Genomic DNA, 26,604 nt, shown 5'->3' on the forward strand with positions numbered 1-26,604 from the left:
AAGGTGGTACTCAGGGGACATGTGATAAAGAGAATTTTGGTGCCGGGCTGGTCCTGCGCAGGGAGCTCTAGGAGCTTGAATCCAAAATGCAATATTATGAGCAACTCCTGCCCACAGATGACCCTGCAGCCGCATCACTGGCGAGAATACGCATTACACATAAAAAAAACACTGGATAGGCTTGCCCAGCTGAATTACAGGGAATACCAGGCCCAAAGGCATGCGGAGGGGAATAAGACGGCAGACTCCCTGCCTGGCTTTTAAGATCGGAGGCTGCCTAAACACCAATTACCGCTATAAAAGATAGGGACGGGCAGCTGCTGAACATGCAGGCGGATATTAACGCAGCATTCTGTGCATATTACTCCACATTATTCACCGCCCCGGAGTCGGGAATGGAGAATGACGAATTGGAAACGCTCCTGGGTGCCATGCACATGCCACGTGTGGCTCCGGAAGATAGTGAGGTGCTAGAGACTCCACTACAATTATCGGAAATAGAAGAGGCAATCAAATGGCACAGGGCAAAACTCCAGGCACAGACAGTTGGCCGATCTAATTTTATGCCACATATCAGACAGTATTAGACCCTAGACTGTTAATGACTTATAATGCAACGTATGCTAAGGGAATCCTACCCACTTCTATGCGGGAAGCGACATTGGTAGTCTTATCCAAATCAGGCATGGATCCACTAATGATGGGGTCGTACAGACCGCTGTCATTACTTAACTCGGACTACAAAATACTCAGTCGTATACTGGCGAATAGTCTCTCACCCATAATTACAGGGCTAATACATTCGGACCAGAATGGATTCCTCCCAGGCAGAAGCACGTTTCCGAAACTCCGGCGCTTGTTCTCAATAATGTACTGAGAGTGCACTGGGGCGAGGGGGATGGGTGTGGATGGCATCACTCGACGTAGAAAAAGCATTTGACACATTGAGGTGAGACTACTTGATTGGTGTGTTAAAAAAATGGGCCTAGGCCCTAGTTTCCTTAGATGGATCGCCCTTCTCCATCAAGTACGTTAGTGTGGGTGAGGAAGGGCAACCTAATCTCTGACCCTTTTGTTGTAAAGCATGGGACCCGACAGCAATGCCCTCTGTCGCCACTGCCGATGGAACTCCTGACGCACGCCCTTTGGGTGCGTGCGCCTGAATGGGGACCATATATAGGTGGTACTTGGCACATTTTCTCACTGTACATGGAGGACGCTCTGGTATACCTACGCAATGACGTTGAGGTGCTACCCGAACTAATGGCACTGCTGCAACAATTTGGTAGGGCATCGGGCATCAGAGTGAACTAGGAGGAATCCTGTTTATTCCCCCTTACATCCTTGTCTACAGCTCAGCGAGAACAGCTGCCCTCTACCCCATTGACATGGTCTTGCAACACTATCAAGTACCTGGAGGTTAGAATATATTACGAGGAAAAAGATCTTATAAACGCAACTATTGGAATGGTGTTGTCGGACACAAGGTCCTCCCTACAGTTCTGGACATCTCTTCCCCTTTCCCCAATGGGTAGACTTGCCATATCCAAGATGCTGGTGCTTCCCCGATTATCATATTACTTTTCAGTCTCCCACATAAATGGTTCAATTAAATGCGGTCGTTACTGGTAGCACTGATATGGGGCAAAGGAAGATGTCGCGTGTCTATGGATAGATTATACGTATCCATATCAAGTGGTGGTCAAGGGGCTCCAAATTATGAGCATTATTACGACAATGCCCAGCTCCAATGGCCAATGCACAGGCTAGCTGCACACAACCTACACGGGCTGAGCACCATCTATAGGCAGTGGACTCCGACTAAGCTACTGAGCTGGATCATGAAGTCTGGCCAAGATACCCAAGTGGATGAGGGTAATATATTAATGACAACTGCCAAGAAATGCTGGACTAAATATACACACATCACACATCAAAAATACCCATATGCTCCCTGCTTACCATTCTGGGTCCTACCGGGCTGCACGGATAATCATCACAAGCAGACGGCGTCCACGTGGGAAAGCGCAGGTATAACGGAATGGGGAGACATATTTGAAGACTGCATCCTCATTCCCTTTGACAGACTGGTCGCCAGTTATGGTATTTTACCAGGCACTTTCCTCACCTATGCTTCACTAACTCGTCACATCTTGCAATACTGGGACACCATACATGAGGAACCAAAAATGTCAGCACTGCTGCAGAAACTACTATACCGAGGGGTAGAGAAAAAAAACGGTCATGAATATATACAGCGCGTTAAGCTTAGACAGCAAACTTCCTCTTAGGGCGCTTAGGGGACACTGGGAAGCAGCATTCCAAACATCATACACAGAGAACAAGCCCTCCTAGTACCGAAGATTATTTCCACGAATGCCCGCTACAAATATACACAATTTAACCTGCATCATACTTACCTTACTCCCGCAAGATTGCCGAAGATGTATCCGGGAGCGAAGGACATGTGCCCGAGATGCCAAGCCCGGGACGCCGACTTCCTACACATGGTATGGACATGCACCCACATAGCCAAGTTTTGGGATTCTATAACCAAGACACTGAATGACATTACGGGATGGGAAACATGCCTGGATGGGTCACACTACATACTGGAGGTAACAAAGAGATCCTCACCGCGCAAAGCCACTAACAAGGTCCAAGACCTAGCTCTGATCCTCGCAAAATGTCAAAACATCATATAGCAATGTGCTGGAAGTCCAACGCAATACTGCCAGTCATGGGCTGGCTAACAGACCTATACATAGGAATACTTGCAGAGCAACAGCCAATACAAGTGGCATGCGCACACAGCGGCCTCCCGTCCAACTCCCCCGATTGGGCAACAGTCCTAGAAGGAGTTGAACGAACTCTGAATAAGTAGTAGGCCTGAACGGATATAGGACGCAGAAGCCCCCACGCAAATAGTGCCGCCCCTACCACCTCTGCCCAACAAACAGAGAAATGTGATACCTGTAGACTAGCATACAAGCACCCTCTTGCACACGTATGCCCTGAGAGCACCTTTCATTGTTATCAGTTACATTGTTTCCTTATTCTCTTTACAATTTATTAGGTACGTACGCCACTCATGGTTAGTGCAAACATACAATACATAGGATAATCCTACACACAACAAGTAGCAATGATAAGTGTGCTAAGCACTAGTACACATAACTAAAGGGTATGTAAGGTCTGTATACTGTAATTGCCGGGCACATTATGATATGAGATGATGTTTGTATTGTACATTTCTACGAAAATGAAGCTAAAACATTGTATTGCATAGATGTGCACCATGAAGTTATTATCTAATTCTCAAAACCAATAAAGAGATATAAAACAAAATGTGTAAATGTTACTGTTAGAAAGTTGCCAGTTTCCTGCCCTTAGCCCTCTGTGCCTGCAGCATGCCTTAGGTCGCATGACTGGATGTAACTGACAGCTGAAACTTTGTAAATTCACCCCACTCACACAATACTGGGATTAGCAGGGCGTGAATGGCCTTTCCACTGGCAGAATGAAAGGCGGAGCTGAGAACAGCCCCACTTACACCTGAATAGGCTTAGCTCTGTCTCCACACAATAGACTTAACGATTCTGTATTGCCAGTGCAGCCAGCTGGTAGCCAGAGCAGGAGAGACAGGAAACTCCTGGGACTTCAAAGAACCAGAGTCTGAAAATAGAGCTCTTAGACCCACACTTCAGTTGACTACTGGTCCTGCGGAAGCACTCTGAGGATAGCCTGCTGCTGTGACCTGCTATGTATTCTGTCAGACTGCTGCTGAACCTGGAAGGACTGCATTTCTGCCTGGAGCCTGCCTTGAACGTTCATATGCCAGCCCCCCCTGTGGAGCCCTCCATCTTTACCTGTACCCAGGACTCCAGACTTAACTCCAAGGGCTAGTTTTGCTGGCCTCGTGTTGAGAGACAGAGACGTGACATAATCCCACAATTTTGAACCCACACCTGGATCCAGTTTAATTTAATTAACATTTTCTATATTTGTCTAAATTAGTTTGGGATTCTTATTGTGTTGCATTTTCACTTTGTTATTGTTTCTGTGCTGCATAAATACTTAACATATTGACTCTAAGTTTAGCCTGACTGATTTTATGCCAAGGTCCCCGGTATAAAGCACAGGTTAAATTAGTGACATTTTGTGGTTCACCCTGCAAGGGACTGTGGCTGTTGCTTGACCAGTGCTCACACCCCCATCAACCAACAACCCAGTTTCTCACAGGAACCCACCAGGTGGTGTGTTACCAGAAACATCCCTTGGTGTTCTAGCCACATCCAGAATTCCCACCCGCCCAGCTTTTTCCTCCTAGTAAGAGACACCTTGGAAACTCCAAAGCGCAACATTGCTGACATTGTGCGTTTAGTGGTGGTAAAGAGATCAAGCCCGGTTTCTCTCCATTCATGGAAAAGACCACATCCAATGTAACTGTCATTCATGATCTTCAAGCCATTCTTGGCTTAATTTGTCTGCTCTGGCATTCAAGGAACCCACCAGGTGGCATGTCACCAGAAAAATCCCTTGGCGGTCTAGTCATGTCCAGAATCCTCATCCTGCCCAGCTAGTTTTAGTACCACACGGTGGCAGTGTTGTCCATGAACACCTACACACTCCCCAACCCCCCTCTAATAATCACACTGTACATAAGTTTACACATTAGTAAGGCCTGCCTGACCAGAATAATATGTTTGGCATCATGTATTTTATTACAGTTTTAATACAGAAACAGTAGTTAACTGCAGTGTTAAAATACGTCCAGACATATTTAAATAGAATGGAATTTAATAGAATAATTGTGACAAATTCAGAGGGGGGCCCTGATTTTCTTTTTCTCTACTGGGAGGGGAGGGGGGGTGTGACATTAAAAGGTTTGAAGACCACTGCACTAGAGGAAGGAAAACCAGGCTCTTCAGTACAGTTCAAATAGTGCTCTTTGATTCAACGAGAGATAACTGGAAAAGGGCGTGGGCACATCTCTGAAAGGAGATGGGGTTGATAAAAGAATCATAAACAATAAGACTTGGGCAGTGTGGTAAGCTTTTGATGCATATGTCAAAAGACTTCAACCCCCACAGTTGATCCCAGGAGCTCCTGCGTGCCCCGTGGCCCTCTGAAAGGGGTTCTGACCCCAGGCAGCAACTGGTGAAGTAGTATTGGATGCAGGTTTGGCTTTGCCCATTTCCAATTTATGCCAGCAGTACAATAAGTTCAGTTTGTAAGCACAGAGGCAGCACACACAGCTAATGAGGAACACAGGCTTGGGAATAGAACTCAGCACCATGTTCATAGAACAGTCGAAGGATTCAGGTAGAGATAGTGGGTGCAGGGTCCAGTCAAAGGATTTAGGTAGAGATAGCGAGTGGAGGGCTCCAAGAAGTAGGGAGAGAGAGGTCTTTGCTTCTTTTGGTAGGGACCACTTTGAGACACTGGATGAAAGGGAACAGGCTGTAGTTGAGTCTGGGAAGGGAAGCATGTTAGACACACAGGAGGAGAATACTGTGGATGCAGGCTTGCAGGTTCCCAGAGGACAGATCTATCCCGAACACACATAGAAGGTTTCCCCTTAAACGAAGGATAAATAAGGCTGTGCAAAACGAGAAGGCCAGAGACTTTGAGAGGCAGAAGCTAAGACTAACTCACCATGAATAAGAGAAGAGGAGGTGAGAGAGACAGAAGCAGACTTGGTAAGAGAAGTTGCGAGAGAAGGAAAGAAAAAGAGAAAAGGAAGAGAAACAGAGTGGGAAGAGAAACATGGAAAAGGAAAGAGACCTGGAGAGGGAAAGATAGCACTTGAGAGAGAAGCTTAGGATGGCAGCAATGACAACTCCATCTGAGATAGGTGACTCTGCGTTCAGTTCAGGCCAGGTTGTGGCAAAGGTTCCAAGAGATCTTGTGCATGCGTATGTGGAAGGTCAGGCTATCGTGAGATAGTTTGTGAGCTTTCAGACAGCTTGTGAGGCACATGTCTAGAACGAGGTGTCTAAGGCAGCTACCTTAATGAGGGTGCATGCCATTGGAAGGGACAGCCATCACTGAAAGAATGTCGGTGGCAGTACGAGTAAATGGAGGAGGCACTGATTAGCCAGTCTGAGCTGAAGCCAGCTCAGCACCTTCAGGTGTTCCAGGACTGCAAGAGAGCAGATGGTGTTCTGTTTGAGACCTTGATTTGTGGAATATTGCATGATTATAATGAGCAGGTAAGAAGGATGGTGGCCAAGGACGTTCAGTCCCTAAACCAGTTGATGGCAACAGAGTGGCTCAAGGAGGAGTGCTCTACCCCACTTAGGTAATGCCTGTCTGATCTGATCGAGAGGGATCCAGAGAAGCTTGCAGTGTTGGCTGACAAGTGCTTAGCTAACAGGGTTCACAAGGGGCTAGAACAGCATGGTCTTAAGCCAAAGGGGAGAGGACATCTCCAAAGAGTGGTTTCAAACCAGGAAGTAAGGGCAAGGGTAATTCCCATGCAACCCAAAGCAGGCCCAGGCAAAATGAGAATGGTAATTGTGTGCCTGGGAAGGTTCATCACAAGGAGGGAGGACAGGGAAGTTCTTCCAAGTCCAAAGTGGTGACTTGCTACAAGTGCCATCAGACGGGACACTTCAAGAGAAATTGTCAGGTGAAAGATCCTGACCCAGCAGCACACATGGCAGCAAGCTTGTTACACATGGGGTGGAAAGGACCCTAGTAGCTATGGAGAACTGGGAGAGTGACCCAGAATACTGCTCATAAGCACATTTATCCTAACATGACCGGGTTGTTTCTGAAGGGGATATATATATATTCTTCAGAAATCCAGTCCACCGGATTTTATATATATTAATATACATATATATATATATATATATATATATATATATATATATATATATATATATATATATATATATATCAAACAAATTGGTCACAAGAGCGGCACGCACTTACTGCTGGTGCAAGTGTAGGGGATTGATCACTGCACTCCCAGGAGATCGGCCTGTACACTGTGAAACAGACAGAAGGTACAGGGCCCGGGAGCTTACCTACATGGACTTTTAATACCCTAAAGAAGGCATGTGTGGGAGAGTGAAAATAGGACACCGAGCATTGTAAAGGCGATAATAGTGTCTGCAGCACTGAGCTGAAAGGAAACGTGTTACAACGGAGCACTTATTTGAAAGAACTTTGAAAACAACGGAGTATTGGGGGAAAACTAAGGATTTGAAATGCTCTTGCACACCTTTGATCATATGATGCTGCCGCTTTAATTAATATGCCATTGTTGACACATATATATTATGGACAACAACTCCCACAATGCTTTTCCAAGTTGAAAATCATTAATCAGGTGCAAATCAATCTATGCTAAACCACCGTGATCAAGACGGAAGTCGAAACGCGTAGGTGGTAATGGTTGAAATGCTGACGATTATTACCATTAAATGGGTTGATAGAAATCTCCTAGGAGTGCAGTGATTTTTTTGATGGAATATATATATATATATATTGATATATAGTTAGAACCTATTTTCCCATAGGAAAAGCGTTTTTTGTTTTTCCAGTAACTTTTGCGCCGTTTGACGAATCTTCCCAACATTTTCAAAGCTAGTTTCCTATTCCGTTCAGCTGCTGTCTTGAAGGTTTTGGGGTGATCCGTGAAAAAAAAGGGGGGGGGGAGGGCAAAACACATGCAATTTCCCATAGGGAAAATGACTACAGCCTGAACTGCTGAACTGATTTACACCAAATTTGGCAGAAGGCTAGACTTTGGACCAGAAATAGGGCTTTTTCAAATCTGGTGTAAATCTGTTAAGAAATTCTGGAGATATTAAGAAAAATAAATTTGCATATCTAGGGCTGCGGATCCTTCTTGGAGCCAACAGATCTCATGCTGAGATCTGATTGGTTTCCAGCACTTAAACCAGGAAGTGCTAGGCAGCCATCTTGGGACTCCGACTCAGCAGAGTCCCATGAAAAAAGCCAAAAAAAACAGGGTAGGATTTCCCTAACCCCTTAGAACAAGTGGTGCGCCGGGGTCCAAAAACTTTTAAAAAAAAATTCTTTTGCATAAAATACCGTTTATTCCAGATTTGCATGGAACAGGACATAGTAGTTTGTACGAAAGGGCAGACTACAGGAAGGCAGTGACCCCTTGTTATACCTGACACCCTTAACTTTTTGCCTGCTTCCCTCCACTTTTTGGACACTGTTTTTGTTGGTTTTATGACTCTGCACATTTTACCACTGCTACCCCGTGCTAAAGTGCATATGCTCTCTCACTTCAAACATGGTAACATTGGTTCACACCCAATTGGCTTATTTAATCTAATTATAAGTCCCCAGTAAAGTGCACTACGTGTGCCAGGTCCTGGAGATTAAATGCTACTAGTGGGCCGGCAGCACTGATTGTGCCACCCACATAAGTAGTCCCTTAACCATGCCTCAGGCCTGCCATTGCAAGGCCTGTGTGAGCAGTTACACTGCCACTTCGACTTGGCATTTAAAAGTACTTGCCAAGCCTTAAACTCCCCTTTTTCTACATATAAGACACCTCTAAGGTGTGCCCTAGGTAACCCATAGGGCAGGGTGCTGTGTAGACAAAAGGCAGGACATGTACCTGTGTAGTTTACATGTCCTGGTAGTGTAAAACTCCTAAATTCGTTTTTACACTGCTGTAAGGCTTGCTCCATTCATAGGCTAACATTGGGGCTGCCCTCATACATTGTTTGAGTGGTAGCTGCTGATCTGAAAGGAGTAGGAAGGTCATATTTAGTATAACCAGAATGGTGATACAAAATCCTGATGACTGGTGAAGTTGGATTTAATATTACCATTTTAGAAATGCCACTTTTAGAAAGTGAGCATTTCTCTGCACTTAAATCCTTCTGTGCCTTACAATACACGTCTGGCTGGGCTTAGTTGACAGTTCCAATGTGCATTCACTCAGACACACCACAAACACAGGATACTCAGCCTCACTTGCATACATCTGCATTTTGAATGGGTTTTCCTGGGCTGGGAGGCTGGGAGGGTGGTGGGCCTGACACTTGCATGTCAAAGGACAGTAGCCTGGCCTCACACAAAGGACTGCCACACCCCCTACTGGGACCCTGGCAGACAGGATTGAACTGAAAGGGGCCCTTGTGCACTTCTAAGCCACTCTTTAAAGTCTCCCTCCTTCAAAGGCACATTTGGGTATTTAAACAGGGCCTCTGCCCCTACCAACTCAGACAATTCCTGGAAAAGAGAACCTGAACCAGAACCTGCATTCTGCTAAGAAGACCTGCCTGGCTGCTCAAAGGACTCACCTGTCTGCTTTCTGTGAAACAGTGCTGCCTTGTTGCCCTCTGGCTGGTGAAGAAGTGCTCTCAAATGGCTTGGATGGAGCTTGCCTCCTGTTCCCTGAAGTCTCAGGACCAAAAAGACTTCATCTCTACAAGAAGGACTCCTTCTGCGCCGAAATTCGAAGCAAATCCTGCCAGAAACGGCACACAGCCTGCACCGCTGTGAAAATTTCCCCGCACTCCGAACCGGAACGACGCAGCCCAACTTCGCAATGAGAAGATCAACGCAGTGCCAGTGTAGCAACCGGAAATTCAACGCATGGGCCTTCCGGATCGAAGCACAGCCAAGCCGGAACGACGCAGCCCGACTTCCAGAGAGGAATCGATGCATCGCCTGCCGTGCGGTAGAAAATTTGACGCAACGCCCACCGGATTGACGCAGCTCCTGTGACTTCATCCTGCCAGCGTCAGAAATCCACATATCGTCCCCACGGTGTCTGAAAACCCCGCAACATGAAGAGGATCCACGACTGAGCGCCAGAAATTGATGTACAGCCGTCCCTGCGTGAAAACTAAATGACGCATCGCCGTGTGCAGCCCGAGAAATCGACGCAGACCCCTTTGCTTCCAAGCTTCTCCTCCTCTGTGGTTCTTTGCGGAGATTTTACATGCAAACCAGGTACTTTGTGCTTGACAGAGACTTTGGTTGCCTTTAAAAGACTTAAGACACTTTATATCACTTTTGAGTGATATCTCAACATATACTTATTGCATTTTAATCGTTTTGACCTGCATTTATCCAGCTAAATATTATATATTTTTCTAAACACTGTGTGATGTATTTTTGTGGTGCTATATTGTGTTAATGTATGATTTATTGCACAAATACTTTACATATTGCCTTCTAAATTAAGCTGACTGCTCAGTGCCAAGCTACCAGAGGGTGGGCAGAGGATAATTTGGATTGTGTGTGACTTACCCTGACTAGAATGAGGGTCCTTGCTTGGACAGGGGGTAACCTGACTACCAACCAAAGACCGCATTTCTAATACCCTGGATGTCACCGAATCTGCTCCAAAGGGAGAGGAGGATGAGGCTCCTGAAACAGACCAGGTGCCAGAGTCTGAGTCGCTTCCAGAGCTCCAGGGTTTGTTAACTGCTGGATGGCTTACCTAGGAACATTTACTCAAGCCATGGGAAGAGTGCACTATGCTTGTGGGACTCTGGAAGGAATCCAAGGAACAGGTCAGCAAAGACGTGGTTGTGAAAGACTATGGGGGTCATTCTGACCCTGGCGGTCTTTGACCGCCAGGGTCGCGAATGACGGAAGCACCGCCAACAGGCTGGCGGTGCTTCCAAGCCCATTCTGACCGTGGCGGTAAAGCCGCGGTCAGAAAACCGGGGCCGGCGGTTTCCCGCCATTTTCCCCCCGGCTGGGCGAATCCGCCAGGGCAGCGCTGCCCTGGGGATTCTGACCCCCTTCCCGCCAACCTGTTTCTGGTGGTTTTCACTGCCAGGAAGAGGCTGGTGGGAACGGGTGTCCTGGGGCCCCTGCACCGCCCATGCCACTGGCATGGGCAGTGCAGGGGCCCCCTAACAGGGCCCCATGAAGCTTTTCACTGTCTGCTTAGCAGACAGTGAAAAGCGCGACGGGTGCAACTGCACCCGTCGCACGCCCGCAACACCGCCGGCTCCATTCAAGGCCGGCTTCTGTGTTGCAGGCCTCCTTCCCGCTGGGCCGGCGGGCGCTAACATGGTTAGCGCCCGCCGGCCCAGCGGGAAGGTTGAAATGCCGGCAGCGGTCTTTTGACCACATAGCGGCCAAATGGCGGTTCCCGTCTGAATGACCGCCTATGTTGGCTAGAAGGATGTATAGGGACCTCTAGCAAAGACAGGTGCCCGGGTATACAAAGTAAACAAAATATTGGATACTGAGTGCCCAACACCACACAGGGAGTCAAAGGAAAAAGGGGATGCAAAGGGGAAGCTCTGCATAAGGAAACAAAGACAAAACTCAGAAAGAACAACCACTCAAGAGGCAATCTGATATTTAGACTAACTCCAAGGATGGACGTGCTAGACAAATACATAACATTAACAATAAAGGGAATGTTGATTAAAGAACTTGAGAGCTCCACACAGTTCAGAATGAAGTTCAGTAAGTTTCTCACCCACAATTGCTGTAACAGATACTGACTGAAAATGCCCAAATATATGCTATCAATGCAAAGGCAGGGTCTGTGGAGATGATACCTACGGGTAATGTTATAAGAGTAACTTAAAGACAATACTCATAATAGACAAGAAACACTACCTAGGTCGACAGTTGTGTCCGCAAATCCTGGTAATTAAACAGGACAACACAAGGAAGCTAAGACAGGAGAAACAGGAGGGTAACAAACTAGCAACTGGAACTACTGTAAATTAGAAATAGGTAGGCACTGGGGAAGAAGGTAAATACAGACGGAGTGAAAGTTCAAGGATCAAAGATACACTAAATAGTGCTGGCACAGAAATCGAGGAAGCACTGCAGGCAGTGTGAGTACAAGGAACAAGGATTAACTAAGTTCAGGAACTCAGGAAACAAGTTGTCAGTCAAAAGTAACACAGCTACAATGACCAACGGTGGACTGAAGGAAACTGGAGCTTAAAAGATCTTACTGTGATCACATGTCTATGGTGTGAGCGGCAAGCACCTATTAAACACAGGTGCGCTGAATTCCTCTACCCATACTTGGTCTTCAGGGGTGGAAATGAAGCAGTGAGCAAGTAATTCTAGCTGCTGGAGGTTTTAGCAAGAGCAGACTTTCTTCCACAATTCCCGGCATGGATCTGGAATGAATAGAAATTTCAAAATGAGGTCTAAAATACTGGAAGTTGGTATATGCATACAATGGAACATCTAGAAGTGTATAAGAACACTTGAAAGTCCAACAGGTAGCCACCTGGTGGTGAGCATGAGAGCACAGGGAGCAAACTGTGACAGGATGGCCTACCATATTCTGAGCCAGGAACTAGCAGGAGCTAGTGGTTTCATTAGATTTCTTATTGTTACTGGCCATAAGGTATACTTTTCAGGACATTTGTCCATTAGGAAACCCAGGATAGTTTGGACCCTTTGTAAAACTGGCTAAGGGATGCAGAGACACAGAGAGGTTCTGTATGACCTGTTCAGCTTGTCAGATGAGTAGTAAGTCATTGGCACGATTGATGCTCTACCAGTTGTATGTGTTCCATTTGAACAAGTGGGAATAGACACAGTTGGTCCATTTGACACCCCCCACCACAGTCAGGCAGCAAGTATAGCTTATTTGTGATCCATCATGCCACCAAGTACCCAGAATTGTCATTTCTGAATGGGGAACCAAGCTGGTGTGACATACCACTTTTCCATTGCATACTACCCACAAGACAATGGTTTGGTGGAGCAATTTAACAAAACACGGAAGAGCATAATAGAAAAACTGCCAGAGGACCTCAGGAGGACGCAGGATCTACTCCAGCCATGCCTTGTTTGCTTACTGAGAGATTCCAGAGACATAGGTAGGGTTCAGTCCCTTTGTGTTTGGACTCCCAGTGCAGGGGTCCACTCACCTTAGTCAGAGACGAGCAGGAAGGAAACTCAGACATCACAAAAAGATGTAGTAGACTTTGTGAACGGCCTCAGCAAGTTGATGGTGTAATACACAAGTCAGGCAAAGAAAAACCTTCACTCTAGACAAGCGCTTGGCGGAGTGGTACTACCAGAAAGCTACACTGATTGGGTACCAGGAAGATCAGGAGGTTTTGGTGCTAAAGGCTATTTGTCCCAGAACTTTGAGGGACAACTGGTGTGGTCCATGCAAGGTAGTTTAGAATGTTTCTGAGGTGTACTACTTGGTGGGCACAGATGCCACAATGGAACCCAAGAGGGTATTCCACTTAAACAGGCAGAAGCCTTGCCTTCGTAGCGATTACACAGTGAATATCATGGCAATGGGAGAGAAAGTTGAGGAAGACGTGAGTCTCTTTTAAACCTGCTGCTCAGTGACATGAGGGATAGCACTGTGAAAGGGGTTCAGTTAGTCCTTAACGCCAGAGCTTCAGAGACAGTGTAGAGAGTTGTTGGGACAGTTTGCCAACCGGAAAAAGTCTGCAAGTGGAGGGAAGGATGTACAGAATGTCTGACCCAAACCAGAAATGCCTTAAGGTGGAGGGTGCGAAAATGACGGACCTGGGAGTTATTGAGAGATCTCGGAGTCCGTGTTCAAGTCTTGTGGTGCCAGTACCAAAGCAAAGCAAGGGTCTCCTGACCTGCGGTTCTGTGTGGAAAACTGAGCCGACAATGATGTAAACAAAACAGATGTCCATCCAGTGCCAAGAGCGAATGAGCTTGTGGATCGTTTAGGCGCTGCAAAGTACTTGAGCACCTTGCATCTGACCAATTGTACTGGCAGACTGCTTTAGCCCCAGGTGCCAAGGAAAACTCTGCTTTTCCTAAGTCAGAGACGCTCATAACAAGTTAAGGTGATGCTCTTTGGATTGAAGACTGATCCTGACACTTTTCAGTACCCGGGAAACCCTGATCTCGCAGTTTTGGAAGAGTTCTGTGTGGACTACCTGGATGACATTGTGGTGGTCAGCTATTCCTGGGAGGACCACCTAAGATATCTAGAACAGTTGCTGGCTAGGATTCAGGAGGCAAAGAGTTGTTTAGCTCTTACTTGTTTGACACCATGTTTGTGGGGCTAATGGTTCACAAACCATTGAATTGGCTGATGGCTATGAAGGGAGAGAATTCTAAGTTGCTGAGCAGTCTACTTCTCTGCAAGGGTTAGATTTTGTAGTGGAGCATAAATCCGGATTCAGCCATGGGAATGCTGATGGACTTTTGGCTGGGTTTACCATCTGACCATCTAACCTCTCCTGGTTAGGAGTTGGTCCAGGTTAGTCTGATCTGGGAGGGCGTCTGTTGGGATGGGAAAGTCCTTTGCATGGTAATGGATGTGCATCTGTTTCCTTAGTGCCCCATCTGCAATGATGTCTGGATTCCTGGTTCTGATTTTTGGTGTTGTGGACAAACATCCATGGATTGTGGTCTTATGGAGTGAGAGGGGAGCCTAAAGTGCTACCCTCACAGTGGTGAAAGGCTATTGCCTTTGTCAAAGGGTAAGTAGCATGAGCCCTGTCGTGGGGACATCACCCATGGAAATCTAAGACTACTTGCTCCTGGAGTCTGGGGCACCGGTGCCTCCTTGCTTGCCAAGGCCAGTCAGTGTGGCCTGTGAAGAAGAGGAGTGTGCTTGGAGGGAACGAGGTCCAGTGGGGAATCCTGATGAGTGTATGCCCATGCTTAGGTGTGAGGAGACAGCTGCTGCACCAATTAGGTGTTCACACTTGCAGATTTCAGTCGCCGACCCTGTATGCCAGAGGGGGCCGCCATGATGAGGCAGTTACTGCTGTGCCAATTGGGCTGCCACCGGTGTGCTGAGTAAGGTAGGCAACCCCATTGCCAGAAGGGACCACAGTGAATAGCAAGGAACTTTACCTGGTTCCACCCTCGTTAAGAGGAGAGGATGCTGTGGTGATCTTGGGGGCTCAAGGCCCAACTGAGGATTGGAACCCAAGCAATTGTCCCCTCCGCCTATCTTAAGGATTATAGGGGCTTACCATCTCAATGAAGGAAGCACCATGGATGGCCAGCCACCGCTCCTGCAGAGCCATGAGTGATATTCACCGTCAGCAGCCGCTGCAGCCCTCTTTGATGTTCAAGAGTGAAACGCTCCCAGGTACTCTGGTGGCACAACCTCTGAAGGGGCAAATAAAACTGATTGCAGGGACAGAAGGACTCAGAGGAACTTGTTCTGCTGTAGAGGGCTTCAGCTGCTGGAACACTTCAAACTTCGGAAGAGTTGTAGTGGGACTCCTAAGACTCTGACTACTACTGGGGCCTGAATGTCCCTTATAGTGAACGGGGAAGAACCTATAACATTAGTGAGAGGGAAATGGGACTCAGGGATCTACCTATTGAACATGAGAGTCCTGACCTCAGGGGACTGTGTGTACTGTTTATGTATGCTATATTTTACTTTGTGTTTGTATACAAATATTCCTCTTTTTCATAAAGGCAAGTATTTGAGAGAAGAATCACTTACTGCTGCTATTGAACATATCTGAGTTGTGAGCCTACATTCATTCCCCCTGCATCTACCTACCCTGAGAAGCGCTACGCTGCTCAAGCCACGCTGCTACTTAGTAAATTGCTGAAGAGACACTTGGCCAGGTTGCTCAGGAATCAATAGTAAGACTTATCCTGGCGCATAAGGAGTAAAAAGCCTGAGCCCCCGCAGTTAGGCCCAGTAGCTCTGCTTGCCCAGTGGCCCTCTGAAGTTGGTTCTGACACCTTTATTCAACCAATGTCTGTGACAGAGATTGTAGCGATAGAGGAATTATGGAAAGGGTGAGATCTTTAACTAAAATATTATCTGCAGGAAGGACACACTTCTACATGGGCAACAACACCAGATGTACAATGTATAAAATAAAACACAACACGTTTTTGCATTTAATTTTATTAAAAAATTACATACATAAACTTTCTGAAAACATCTTTCTACATCATAATTTCACAGAAATTGTTTTAGAGGCGTACTGCCCACCTTGGCTGGATTCTTTGAGATGAATTGCAGCAGTTGTCTTGTAGGATAGCACAGGAAGCCAAGAGCAAAGAACCATGCATCCTGTAACACCCTGCATTCAGACTACCCACCAGAAGAATAATCCAGCCAACTTTCATCAGACACTTCATACAAATTAAGTGCCCTCATCCCCATTCCAGATCAGACCGAGTCATGCCTATACCCTAACTTCACATTACCAATGACATATCGTTTAAAAGCAACCAGCAAAGGGTGCTTTATTCCTTAAGAGGACCTACATGGCTGCAAATCTGGAAAAATTACTATGTTATCATGGGACTGGCCTCTGGGAGTTCTTTATGGATTGTCCCTGCACATGGTTTGTCCTTTGATAGGATTGATCTCTGGGATTCTTGGCCTTGTTGAAGGCTTTCAAAGAGGTTTCTCTATGTAAGCCTGGACCTGAGAATGTTTTCCTTTTGATAGTTGGGCCCCTACAAGAATAAATAACCTGTTGAGGCTGAGTCAGTACAAGCATTGTTTGTTTGGATGACTGTCATAGAAAGTTATGTGCACAAGTGGATTGCGTGAATTGTAGCTGGGGGAACAGAATACTGTAAATGCGGGTTTCAAGAAAGCTGTTTCTACAGGACCTTTGGGTTTTGTTTATCAATGAGTCTCCTGCAGCACCTTGGGGAGCACTGATCTACAAGTAGGTAGTTCATTAGGACTAAGATAAAGCAGGGTTCAAAAACATCACTAATTACAAACATTCATGGAATGGTGTACAAGTTAAATTGAGTATGCCCATTTTCTATCATGATAGTGTCAAGAGACTTTAATTTGCCCCTCAGTTTACGTTTACTTTATCGGTACCTTTTTCATTACGGTTTATCCAGCAAGATACATTTAAATTTTAAACTCAGAGTCTCCTCCTTCAAGTTTCAAATCGTGCCTCATAGGTGTAGTAGAACTAATATACTGAAAATATTCCTGTTGTATATAATTTGAAATTCTGGAGCTACTATTGTAAGAAGTGTACACATCAGACAAGATTACCTTAGTGGCCACAGTGATTGCTTCCATTCATCAGGCAGGGTTGCCAGCAGTAATGCGAATAGGCTTTGTCAATAAGGAATGCTTTTGCGTGAGTAATACATAACAGAATGTCCCTAGTATCACGTTAAAAATATTACTAATACTTCTCTCCAGCACAGCATTGTTTATCACTCAAATATAGCCTTTATGTATATTTTGGTTATTCAACCACTTTTCTATAAACACCACCTTAACAGTTCTAGAATTACACACATCATATCTCAAAATGTTCAGTTCTAGGATACATATGTTAATACATCCAAGCAAATGTTTCTACTTTAGAAGAATATGCTACACACAGGAGAGATACTTCTAGGTAGCGGGAGAGCTATGAGTAGCTCAAGAGCAACTCCTTGGAGAAGCCTGATCTAGTGTATACAATACTGGGCATCCACAGTAGAGATCCGATGATCGTCCGTGTGCATTTTTTCCCATTGTAACAGATTGCCTATAAGTCACCCGTCAGTCTTCGGGTGGTGAATTTTGAGGTACACTTCATTACGGTTTTTGGTCTGTCAAAATATTTCCACTATATTTTTGAGTAGAAAACATGCCAAGACAGGCATGACTGCTCCAAGTTCAATCGCATAGTATAAATTTGCACATTCACTGGAATGTTGAGAGAGGGGCAGCAAAAAAAATCCTCAGAAAGCAGCAGGGGCGGCTCCTCCGCAAAGGAGCATCGCCCTAGTGGCTAAGCGCCAGCAGTAGAAAAATAAAATGATATTTCATTATCGTTTTATTTCTCTGCTGCTGGCTCAGCCAGCATGTGAAGGGATGGGCAGCGCTGGGCCATGGGGAGGAGGAGGCGTGGAGTGCACTAAGTACGCATGTCTGCTAGGCCGGCCAAACACACATGCTCACTTAGGTTTCTCCAACCCGGATGTGTTGCACAGCCGGGCTGGAGAAACTGCACAGACCCCAGTGCTCTGTCTGAGCGGCAGACCAAGCCACTCAGACCAATCCTGACTTGCTCTCATGCAAGGCATAGCATGAGAACAGTGCCAGTATTGCTGGGGAGCATGTGCTGGTATCCCAGTGAATGCTGGGAAACCAGAAGGGCAAGGTAGAGAGAGGAGGCAGGAGGCGGAGGCAGGAACAAGTTTAAAAAAAAAAAATTTGTTGTCCCCACTATTTCCCCCTTCCCCCCAATACCCCGGCCGCTCCTCCTTGACATTTGTGGTGGCCACCGCTGGAACGCAGTTCATAACTACAGGAGTGGGACTGCTATGGAATCTCTCTGAGCATGCAGATAATTAAAGGCATTCCTAATTAGAGGAGAAACTGGCAGCAGAACAAAAGGGGTTTGTAAAATAATGAAGTGGAAATACTGCTAAGACATTCTGGTGCTCATACCATTATTATCTACAAACTGGTCAATACTGGCACTTGTGTTTTTGCTTTGCCTTCCGTATGCACACTTGCCTTCAGCTTGTGCCTATAAGTCAGATGATAATCTATTTGCAGCATTACTGCCTGGTACAGCATATATGAATGCTGTATCAGTAGTTTGTGCTTCAGCACACTAATACTTGTGTTCTACGTTTTAAAATGGACGCTGCAGTTCTTTCTCGTTCCCAGTGCTCCATGCACTGAATTACAGCATCTGCTTTTATGAAGGTAAGGTCAAATGCTTAGCATTCTATGTCTGATGATGGAAGCAACCTTTTTAGGTTTTAAGTTGAACACATGTTTTTAAGAGATGAATTATCACCAGAGATCACAAGCCATTTCGTTTTGAGTGGGGTGTGCAACTTCCTGGAAAACACACTGATGTTAAATGAGGGCATCAGGACCACTCTCACTATTAGTAAGAAATCCACCAACTACAAATGCTGACTAAGGGATGAAGCATAAACCAGTTGACCTGTTATGGGATAACCTCCAGCTCCTACAAAGACCTGGCATTGATAGAGCATCAGCCCTAAAGGCACTTAGGGCCAGATGTAGCAAAACTAGGTTTTGCGACTCGGAAATTGCGACTCCGAGCGACTCGCAATTTCCGAGTCGCAAAACCATATGCAGAAAGGTGTCTCAGACACCTTCTGCGAGTCGCTATGGGGTTGCAAAGACCCACCTCATTAATATTAATGAGGTGGGTCGCATTTTGCACCCCCATAGCGACTCTGGGCACTCACGGGGATGGAGGCCTGCTGGGAATAGCTGACCTCCATGTCCGTGACTGCTTTTAAATAAAGCAGTTTTTTTTCCCCAAGTGTAGCCCGTTTTCCTTAAAGGAAAACGAGCTGCACTTAGGAAAAAAACCCGAAACCTTTAGTTTCGGATTTTTTCAGGGCAGGCAGTGGTCCCTTGGACCACTGCCTGCCCTGAAAAAATAATTTTGGGTCCAGTCACAAAGGGGAAGGGGTCCCATGGGGACCCCTTCCCGTTTGCGAGTGGGTTACCATCCACTTAAAGTGGATGGTAACTGCGACTCCATTTGCAACCGCTAATGGAATGGCATACCACTGCGACTCGCAAATAGGAAGGGAACACCCCTTCCTATTTGCGACTCGCAAAATGCATTTCTGCATAGCAAACACGCGTTTGCGACATGTGGCCCATAGTTTTTCACTTCAACAAAAACTGGAGGTCCCGCATAAGAGGTATTTAGGCTTACTTTGAAATATATGTAAAACAAAGGAACTGTGATTTGGATTTTTAACTTGCTACGCACAACATCTGAGAAGTGATCAGAGTATAAATCACAAAAGGAGTGTTACCAGATACTCAAATTAGCCCTTGCACTAACCCAAGAACTTCAAGATAGAAACCATATGAAATGCAACAGCATATTACCCTATGCTACAATATCCTAGATCTGCCACACTTTCCACCCACCAAATAAAGATTTCAAGTCCTAACAAAGAAGAGTTCCAGAAATCCTCACCATAAACAATGCAAGACTGCTGTTCTGGGGAAGGTCTCAACATAATTTTACATACTGACACATTACTGTTATGGATTACGTCCAACTTAAAGTTAGCCAAGACAACATGAGAATGCATGTATTAAAAGCTGTTCTGAAGTACACCCCAATATGGGCATTTTGACACCACAGATCTTGGCTAAAACAAACAGTACCATCCTGGAACATGCTGTAACAATCTCTTCTGGAGGTATCTGAAAGATACAGAATGTTCACCGATTAGAAGAGAATTCCTTAAAATGAGAATTGAAGAATTTAAGACCCCATATATAAAGGAAGGTTTGCAGAAAGCCCCACAAATCAAACTATAAATGCCCAGTTTCCATTGAGGTTCGGGACCAATGTAGTATTTGTTTGCCACATCCATCCATTTGAGCATAGGTTTCTATGGCATTTACCCTAACCTCTGAGATATCCACTATTAACAAATGGATAAACCATTTCCTTCACATAAAATCAGATAAGGTTCTATTATAGGAAAACATTAAATCTTTTACTTAAACTGTCAAATAAGCTCTTCCTACATACAAGTGCACACACGCCACCCCCTCCATCCTGCTGCTATTTATCTATGCTTAAAATCTATATATTTTTAGAATGCTATCAGTGGCCACCAGATCTACTGGATAAAATATATATAAAAGAGCTACTTCTGGTATGGATCAACACAGGAAGGTAAGTCGAAACCGTATAAATATCAATGTACAAGATGCATGAATAATAACATTATTTCTTTTAATTCAGTACCTATTTCTTTACAATAATTTGATTACAATTCGACGCAAGGTCATACTGTTATTCAACAATCAATAGGGCGAGTGACCTATAAAAGTTAGGAAAGAATGTAGAAAAGTGATTTAAGTGCATCCATAGAGGGAGCGTTAATACCTATCACTTTTAAAAACATAACCTAATTATCCCACTGTTTCAATAGCCAATGCTGTTGGCCAAGGTCTTCAATTTGGTTCAAGTCAGTTTCTCATGTGTACTGTCCGCTATCCCTTAAGGAGATGGTCAATGCATTGTGGATCCAAATATTTAAGGCTCACCTCAAGACGAAGGTCTGATCAGAGTAGTTTGGATATAGTTGGTGTGCAAGATCTTTTGCAGTGCAATGCGAGGATGATGATGAATGAGGGTACTGCTGACTGACAGGTGCACAACTCATTTCTGAAGCAAATTCAGTTTTAAGGGCAACCAAACCACAAGCAAATAGTGTTTCACAGCTCACAAAATATCAAAACAAGGTTAACGCTTGCTATATGTGAGATGGCACATAAGATGAAAACAAGGATAATGCTTGCTACATGTGAGATGGCACATGAAAGACTGAACTAAGGCAACAGATTTAATATCCAAATCTCTCTCATCAGATAAACAATTTGGTTGTAACAAATCAACCATCTCCCCAGAAACAGACTTTAACCTACACGTAAACCATTACCCTTGGCAATGACCATTATTGAAACACTGGGATAAATAGGTTATGGTTTGGATATAGATTCATACTCGCATTCTGGAACCCCAAACAAAAACAGCCACCTGCTGCTCTTCAATTAGTTTTTACAGCACAAAAAAACGTTATTGTCCTTGTTATGTACTAGAGCTTGTATAGCTGTTTTGTGTGTACACTTAAAACCCTTTTTGTAGACGCCCGTGATGGGTCACGGGCCATATTGATTGTTGACTGACACTATGAACTGATATTGGATTGTTGTAATAAAATACATTCTAGCTTGAGTTGACTGATTATATGTGGTGCTCCGTCATTGTGATTATAAATTAATACATATCGAACTAACATAAATTGATGTCATGTTCATGCATCCTGTACATTCAAACGTATACTGTTTGCACATAACACCCTGTGTTGCTGCATAACAGAGGTGTCTGTTTTTATGTAGACTGTATGCTGTTGGAGGCCTAGACTTCCTCTGCTTTATATAGGCCCACCACCTGTCTTATAAGACAAGATTTACAGGTACTGTTTACATTTTCCATCCAATTACCTCACCAAAGAGCTATCTTTAATCTAATTTCTAATTAATGATGGACTTGAATTCAGCAATGGAGGTTCTAGTGGCAGAGGTCTGCCTCACAGCTAAACTTAGAAGCACCAATGAAAGAAGCTACTTAGCTAGTATGACCACCAAACGTCAGCTTAAAATCCATAAGAGAATACACCTCCTGCCATAAGCCTACATTTCATCTAAAATATGTTTAAGCCTTTGGTGAGAGGGGGAAATCTTTCAATTCCTACTCACCTTTTCCAAATTTGACTGACTGCATGAATCTCAGAAGAGTGGTAGCTGTGATCCTGGCACTACAAGTAATTAAAATGGAGAGGCTGTCCCTACAGCACAAGACACAGTGGTATTTGCAAGTACCTTAACTACCAGAACCCATAAAAAAAAACAAAAGTTAGGAACTGTGTCTATGTAAAAATCACATCTCTCTGTTTTTGGTTCTAAACAGTCCTCTACGAAGCTGCTACAGCAGAATAGAAATATCCATAATTTCTTGCACTCAGGGTGAGCGCCCATGGTGCAGAGAGAGTCCTTTCTGCTCTATGAAAATACTCACTCATGAAAATGTTAATGCCTGGCCAGCTCAGGCAGTTGTGATCACTTAATAGCCCGGAGAACACCTTTTCCGGCTCGTCCAGCTACAGCCACCAAAACGTTCTCAGGCTTCTGGGCAAGTCAGACAGATGCAGTCTATGATATGTGTCTTGGGCATGTGTAGTCAGCTTAGACTGCACTGGTACTGGGCACATGAAGGCAACTCCAGCAACTACATTCTCTGAAATGGTAGTGGGTACCTGTGAGCAGCTCAGACAACTGTAATCCCTGAACTGTCTGGGAAGCACTTTGCCACCTTCAACAGCTGTGGTCACTGAACTGGTCATAGGCACACATGGCTTGTTTAGATCACGGTGGTGCCAGTCCTGAACGTGGGCAGCACAGTCTACTCCGACAGCTGTTGTCACTAACATCTACACACTTTACGCTTTAGGCGTTGCTTTCTTGTTCCGAGTGTTCCACATGCCCCTCTTGGAATGATAGTAATGGTAAAAGTTCCTGAGACGAAGCCGTTCCACTTCTAGTCCACTTTGGAGAACTCTAGAAAAAAGGGCAAAAAGACACCATTAGTTTCACTCTGGTACTAAATATACCCTGGTTAATCGAACTGTAACATCTGGTCTGTGAGGATAGTAGCATGTAACTAGTCACTGCAAAATACCGAAACACATCATCAAGCCAGGATGTATTGTTGCATGCACACCCAAGCACAGTTCTTCTTAGGTCGGATATCAATACACCAATGAAACAAGCATTAGCAAAGTCAGTATGTCTCGGCAATGCAAGAGCTATTGGCATTGTCAATGCGAATGTGTTTTAGTTATGCTGAACCTGGCCCGAAAGCAGACATCTAGCTGCTGTAATCCAAAGGGTAGCTCGCTAAAACAGAGATGCAAGCATAGTCAATAATGTCTGAAATGCAATGCCACAATTTCACTGAAAAAGGATACCGCATCCAATCAAACGCAGAATACAGCATCCAATTAAACGATTTTGAGACCAAAGCATTCTTGGCTGGGACAAGCAAGAGAACAGATCATCGAATCAAGAGCACTGACAGCCAACGAGATTCAAAAACAAGATAGCCAGCAAAGCCTCCCAATCATTTGAAAGGGGTTAACCCAAAGTCGTCTCAAAGCATATGAGAGGCATACGAAAGGCCAGATTGGCCATCCCGGGCATCCGGTGTTTTCCCAGGGAGCCTGGAAAGGAGGCAGGTGTGGTGTTGGGGGGGGAGGGGGGCTGTTTTTGTTACTGGGGTGTGGTCTTGTAGCTGTGCAGCAGTTCTATAAGCACTGCATAATTCCTTGTATAGCCAACAGTTTTCAGGCAACAATAACAGTGCCAAGATAACTCCGGTGATTAAGGTACCTGTTGGAGAGAGATCGGAGTTTCGTCCAGTGGCAGTTTTGACTGATCTAAGGCAGAGCAAAGGGTTAGTATGCCTGCTGCAAAAACGTGCACTATGCAGATCACAGAACAGTATTTTATGTGCAATGTTCAGTGGGATACTGCTTTTGTCACAGATATCCTTTTGTTACTGTGCAGTTCAGAAGATGCATGCAAACTGCATGATACAGTTTAGAAAGTTAGGTTTTTCCCAGTCTTTGATTATCCTAATTTTGCTAAAAGGGGTTTGTTTGGGTAAAAATAAATTGTTATAAGTGAAGTCAACCCTAAACTCTGTGTTGCGTTCTGAATCCTGAGTTTATGCTTCCCCAGACTAAGCACTCTTAAAAAATGCCTGCCAGTATAAATGACATGTGAATCTTACACCTAGTAGTCCCCTTTGTCTTATTTAACATTTTCTATACACTGATTTGCACATATATGATTCGTTATCTCTGTATGTGTCTGTGATGTAAAATGCTCCAAAACCTTACGCTGGTAAGAGAGCCACTATAAAACAAATTAAATTCATGTGAGAGAGGGGCTATGGAGAGATAAGAGGCACTGTTAGAGGGTGATGGTGATGGAATCTTTTAAGCGCCGCAGTAAAGATCGCCGTATCCTGTTGCTCTGAAAGGTCATCATTTATTATGCTTTAAAAAATAATCCAATTCCATATATAATGAAAATGTGTTATAGAATGCACAGTTTTTCCCCTAAAGTTTCTTGCAGGGAGAAGAACCCCCAAGCCCCATTGCAGTAGTCAGGCTCGCTTGCTCAGCACCCGATGAAGGCTAGTCTGACAAAATTTGCCAGGACTGCTTTGGGTTCTCAGTCTAGCCCTGAGCATATGTAATGCAATGAAGACAATAAGTCTCCAACAAATAGGTAACGATATCTGTTCTGGTAGCTTAAAATAAAAAAAAACCTTACTAATCACAGTGCTGTATAGATATTCGTAGCTTTCTAGAATCCATTTATGGAGTTAGCATTCTGTTTAGCTGCAGTTTTGAAACTTTGCACTGATAGGGTATGAGTAAAGGCCTCTTTTGTCATGGTTAGCCCCCATTTTTTGCCTGGTATTTGATGTGGTTTCAAAGTTGTTAGGACCCAGGGTCCCTGTTATCCAGGTTCCCTGGGCCAGATCTCTTACCCAAAACTGCTGTGATGCATTGGCACAATTGGCAACACTCTTAGCTGCCACTGTAAGTCCCTAGTAATTGGCACTTCTGTACCCAGGTCATGGGGTACTAAGGGTAGGCCCCTGAGGGCAGCAGCACAGATTGTGCCACCCTCTAAGGCCATGCATCCAGATGCACCCGCACTACCCTTGCAGGCTGGGTGTCCTGGTGCAATCCTAAAATACAAACTCAATATGGCACACAGCCTGTGTGGCCTGTCCACTATCCCTCTGGCAGGCCTTTGTTCTGCTTAACTTTAATCTAAGAGGGAACGAGGCTCAATAATGCAAAGAATGCATCACTCTTAGTCTGAGTAATTAATTTATTAAGGCACTTCCCAGGGCTGAAACACAAGTATACAAAAATAATAACGTGAGCATTTAACTTGAATGCAGCAAAACATGTGCAGCTACTAAAATAATCACAGCAGTTGAATAATAATAATCAGAAAAAAATGCAATATATGAACAATGAGTATGTATGCAGTGAATATATATTTATGCAAGTACACAGTAAAGCTAGATAATGAAGAATTAAAAATGCATCACCATGGGGATCGAATCCAACATCGTCCTTATCCATGCCAACGTCAATCTGTGGAACCCTGGACAGCTGAGACAGGAGAAATGTGCCCAATGGGACTATCATTTTTTTGGAGCCATGCGTCCACCCTCAGAAACGAGTTGCTTCTGCCTCAGCGCCAAGTTTACCCACCTTATATACCTTAAACAAACTTAAGAAAAAGGTTCTTGTAACCTCCCCCCTCCCTTTGAGTAGGTTGTACTGGCTGTACTTGATCAGTGTTGAAAACACACAAAAGGACTGGCCAGATCCCAAGGTGTATTTTCAAACAGAGCCTTCTCTACTATAAACATTTTTATCCTTGTACATTCTTATCATTGTTGCATCCCCCATGTTAAGTTCCCTGCTTTTGTGGTGAGAAAAGCAAAAACATGTTCAATGTAAGGAACAAGCTGTGCGTGGAAAATACCTGGGCCACCGATGTGGCAGCACTTGAAGCTAAGCACAAAATGGAGTCAGTGGTCAAGATGGAATCGGTGGTTAAATACAGATAGTATTACACTCCACCCTTTGATCAGTGACTCTCATAACATACTGGTCTAAAAGTAACCCTTTTTGGTTTAAACATTGTAAGAAAATTAGGTATGCATTGTACACAGCCACATAGCATTATTATGATACAAATCACTACTAGTATCCCGCCTAAAATATTGCGTAGTGGCCCAAAATAGGGTAACCAGTTAAATAACCAGTCCCACCACCCTCTGTCAACATCTTGTCTTACTCCTTTAACCAATTCATGTAAAGCGTCAATATGAGACTGGACAGATTTAGAGTGGTCTGTTGAAACAACACATTCCCTCAAAATCTGAGTTGCCATGATCATGCTTCAAGAGCAAGTAGTCAATGGCTGCCCTGTTTTGCAATGCAGCTTTTCTAGTGCCTCGTATAGCCAGGAGAAGTTCACTCAAGGCGATGGATGTGTGATTGATGTTCATAACCATCAAA

The 26,604-nt window shown here is 44.7% G+C and overlaps 1 protein-coding gene and 1 long non-coding RNA gene across 2 annotated transcripts in view; one reads left to right on the forward strand and one right to left on the reverse strand.

The window, feature by feature from the left end:
* The window catches only part of LOC138284437 (uncharacterized), a 195,516-nt gene that overhangs the window by 81,030 nt on the left and 87,882 nt on the right, over positions 1 to 26,604 (forward strand). The window lies entirely within an intron of this gene.
* Positions 15,825 to 26,604, reverse strand: part of B4GALNT4 (beta-1,4-N-acetyl-galactosaminyltransferase 4) — a 701,168-nt gene continuing 690,388 nt past the window's right edge. The window contains exon 20 of the mRNA XM_069223201.1: positions 15,825 to 23,044. Within this exon, the coding sequence (XP_069079302.1) occupies positions 22,927 to 23,044 (118 nt within the window). The 3' untranslated portion in view covers positions 15,825 to 22,926. The remainder of the gene's footprint in view (positions 23,045 to 26,604) is intronic.

This window comes from Pleurodeles waltl, chromosome 3_1 (genome assembly GCF_031143425.1).
Source record: "Pleurodeles waltl isolate 20211129_DDA chromosome 3_1, aPleWal1.hap1.20221129, whole genome shotgun sequence".
Classification (NCBI taxonomy): domain Eukaryota; kingdom Metazoa; phylum Chordata; class Amphibia; order Caudata; family Salamandridae; genus Pleurodeles; species Pleurodeles waltl.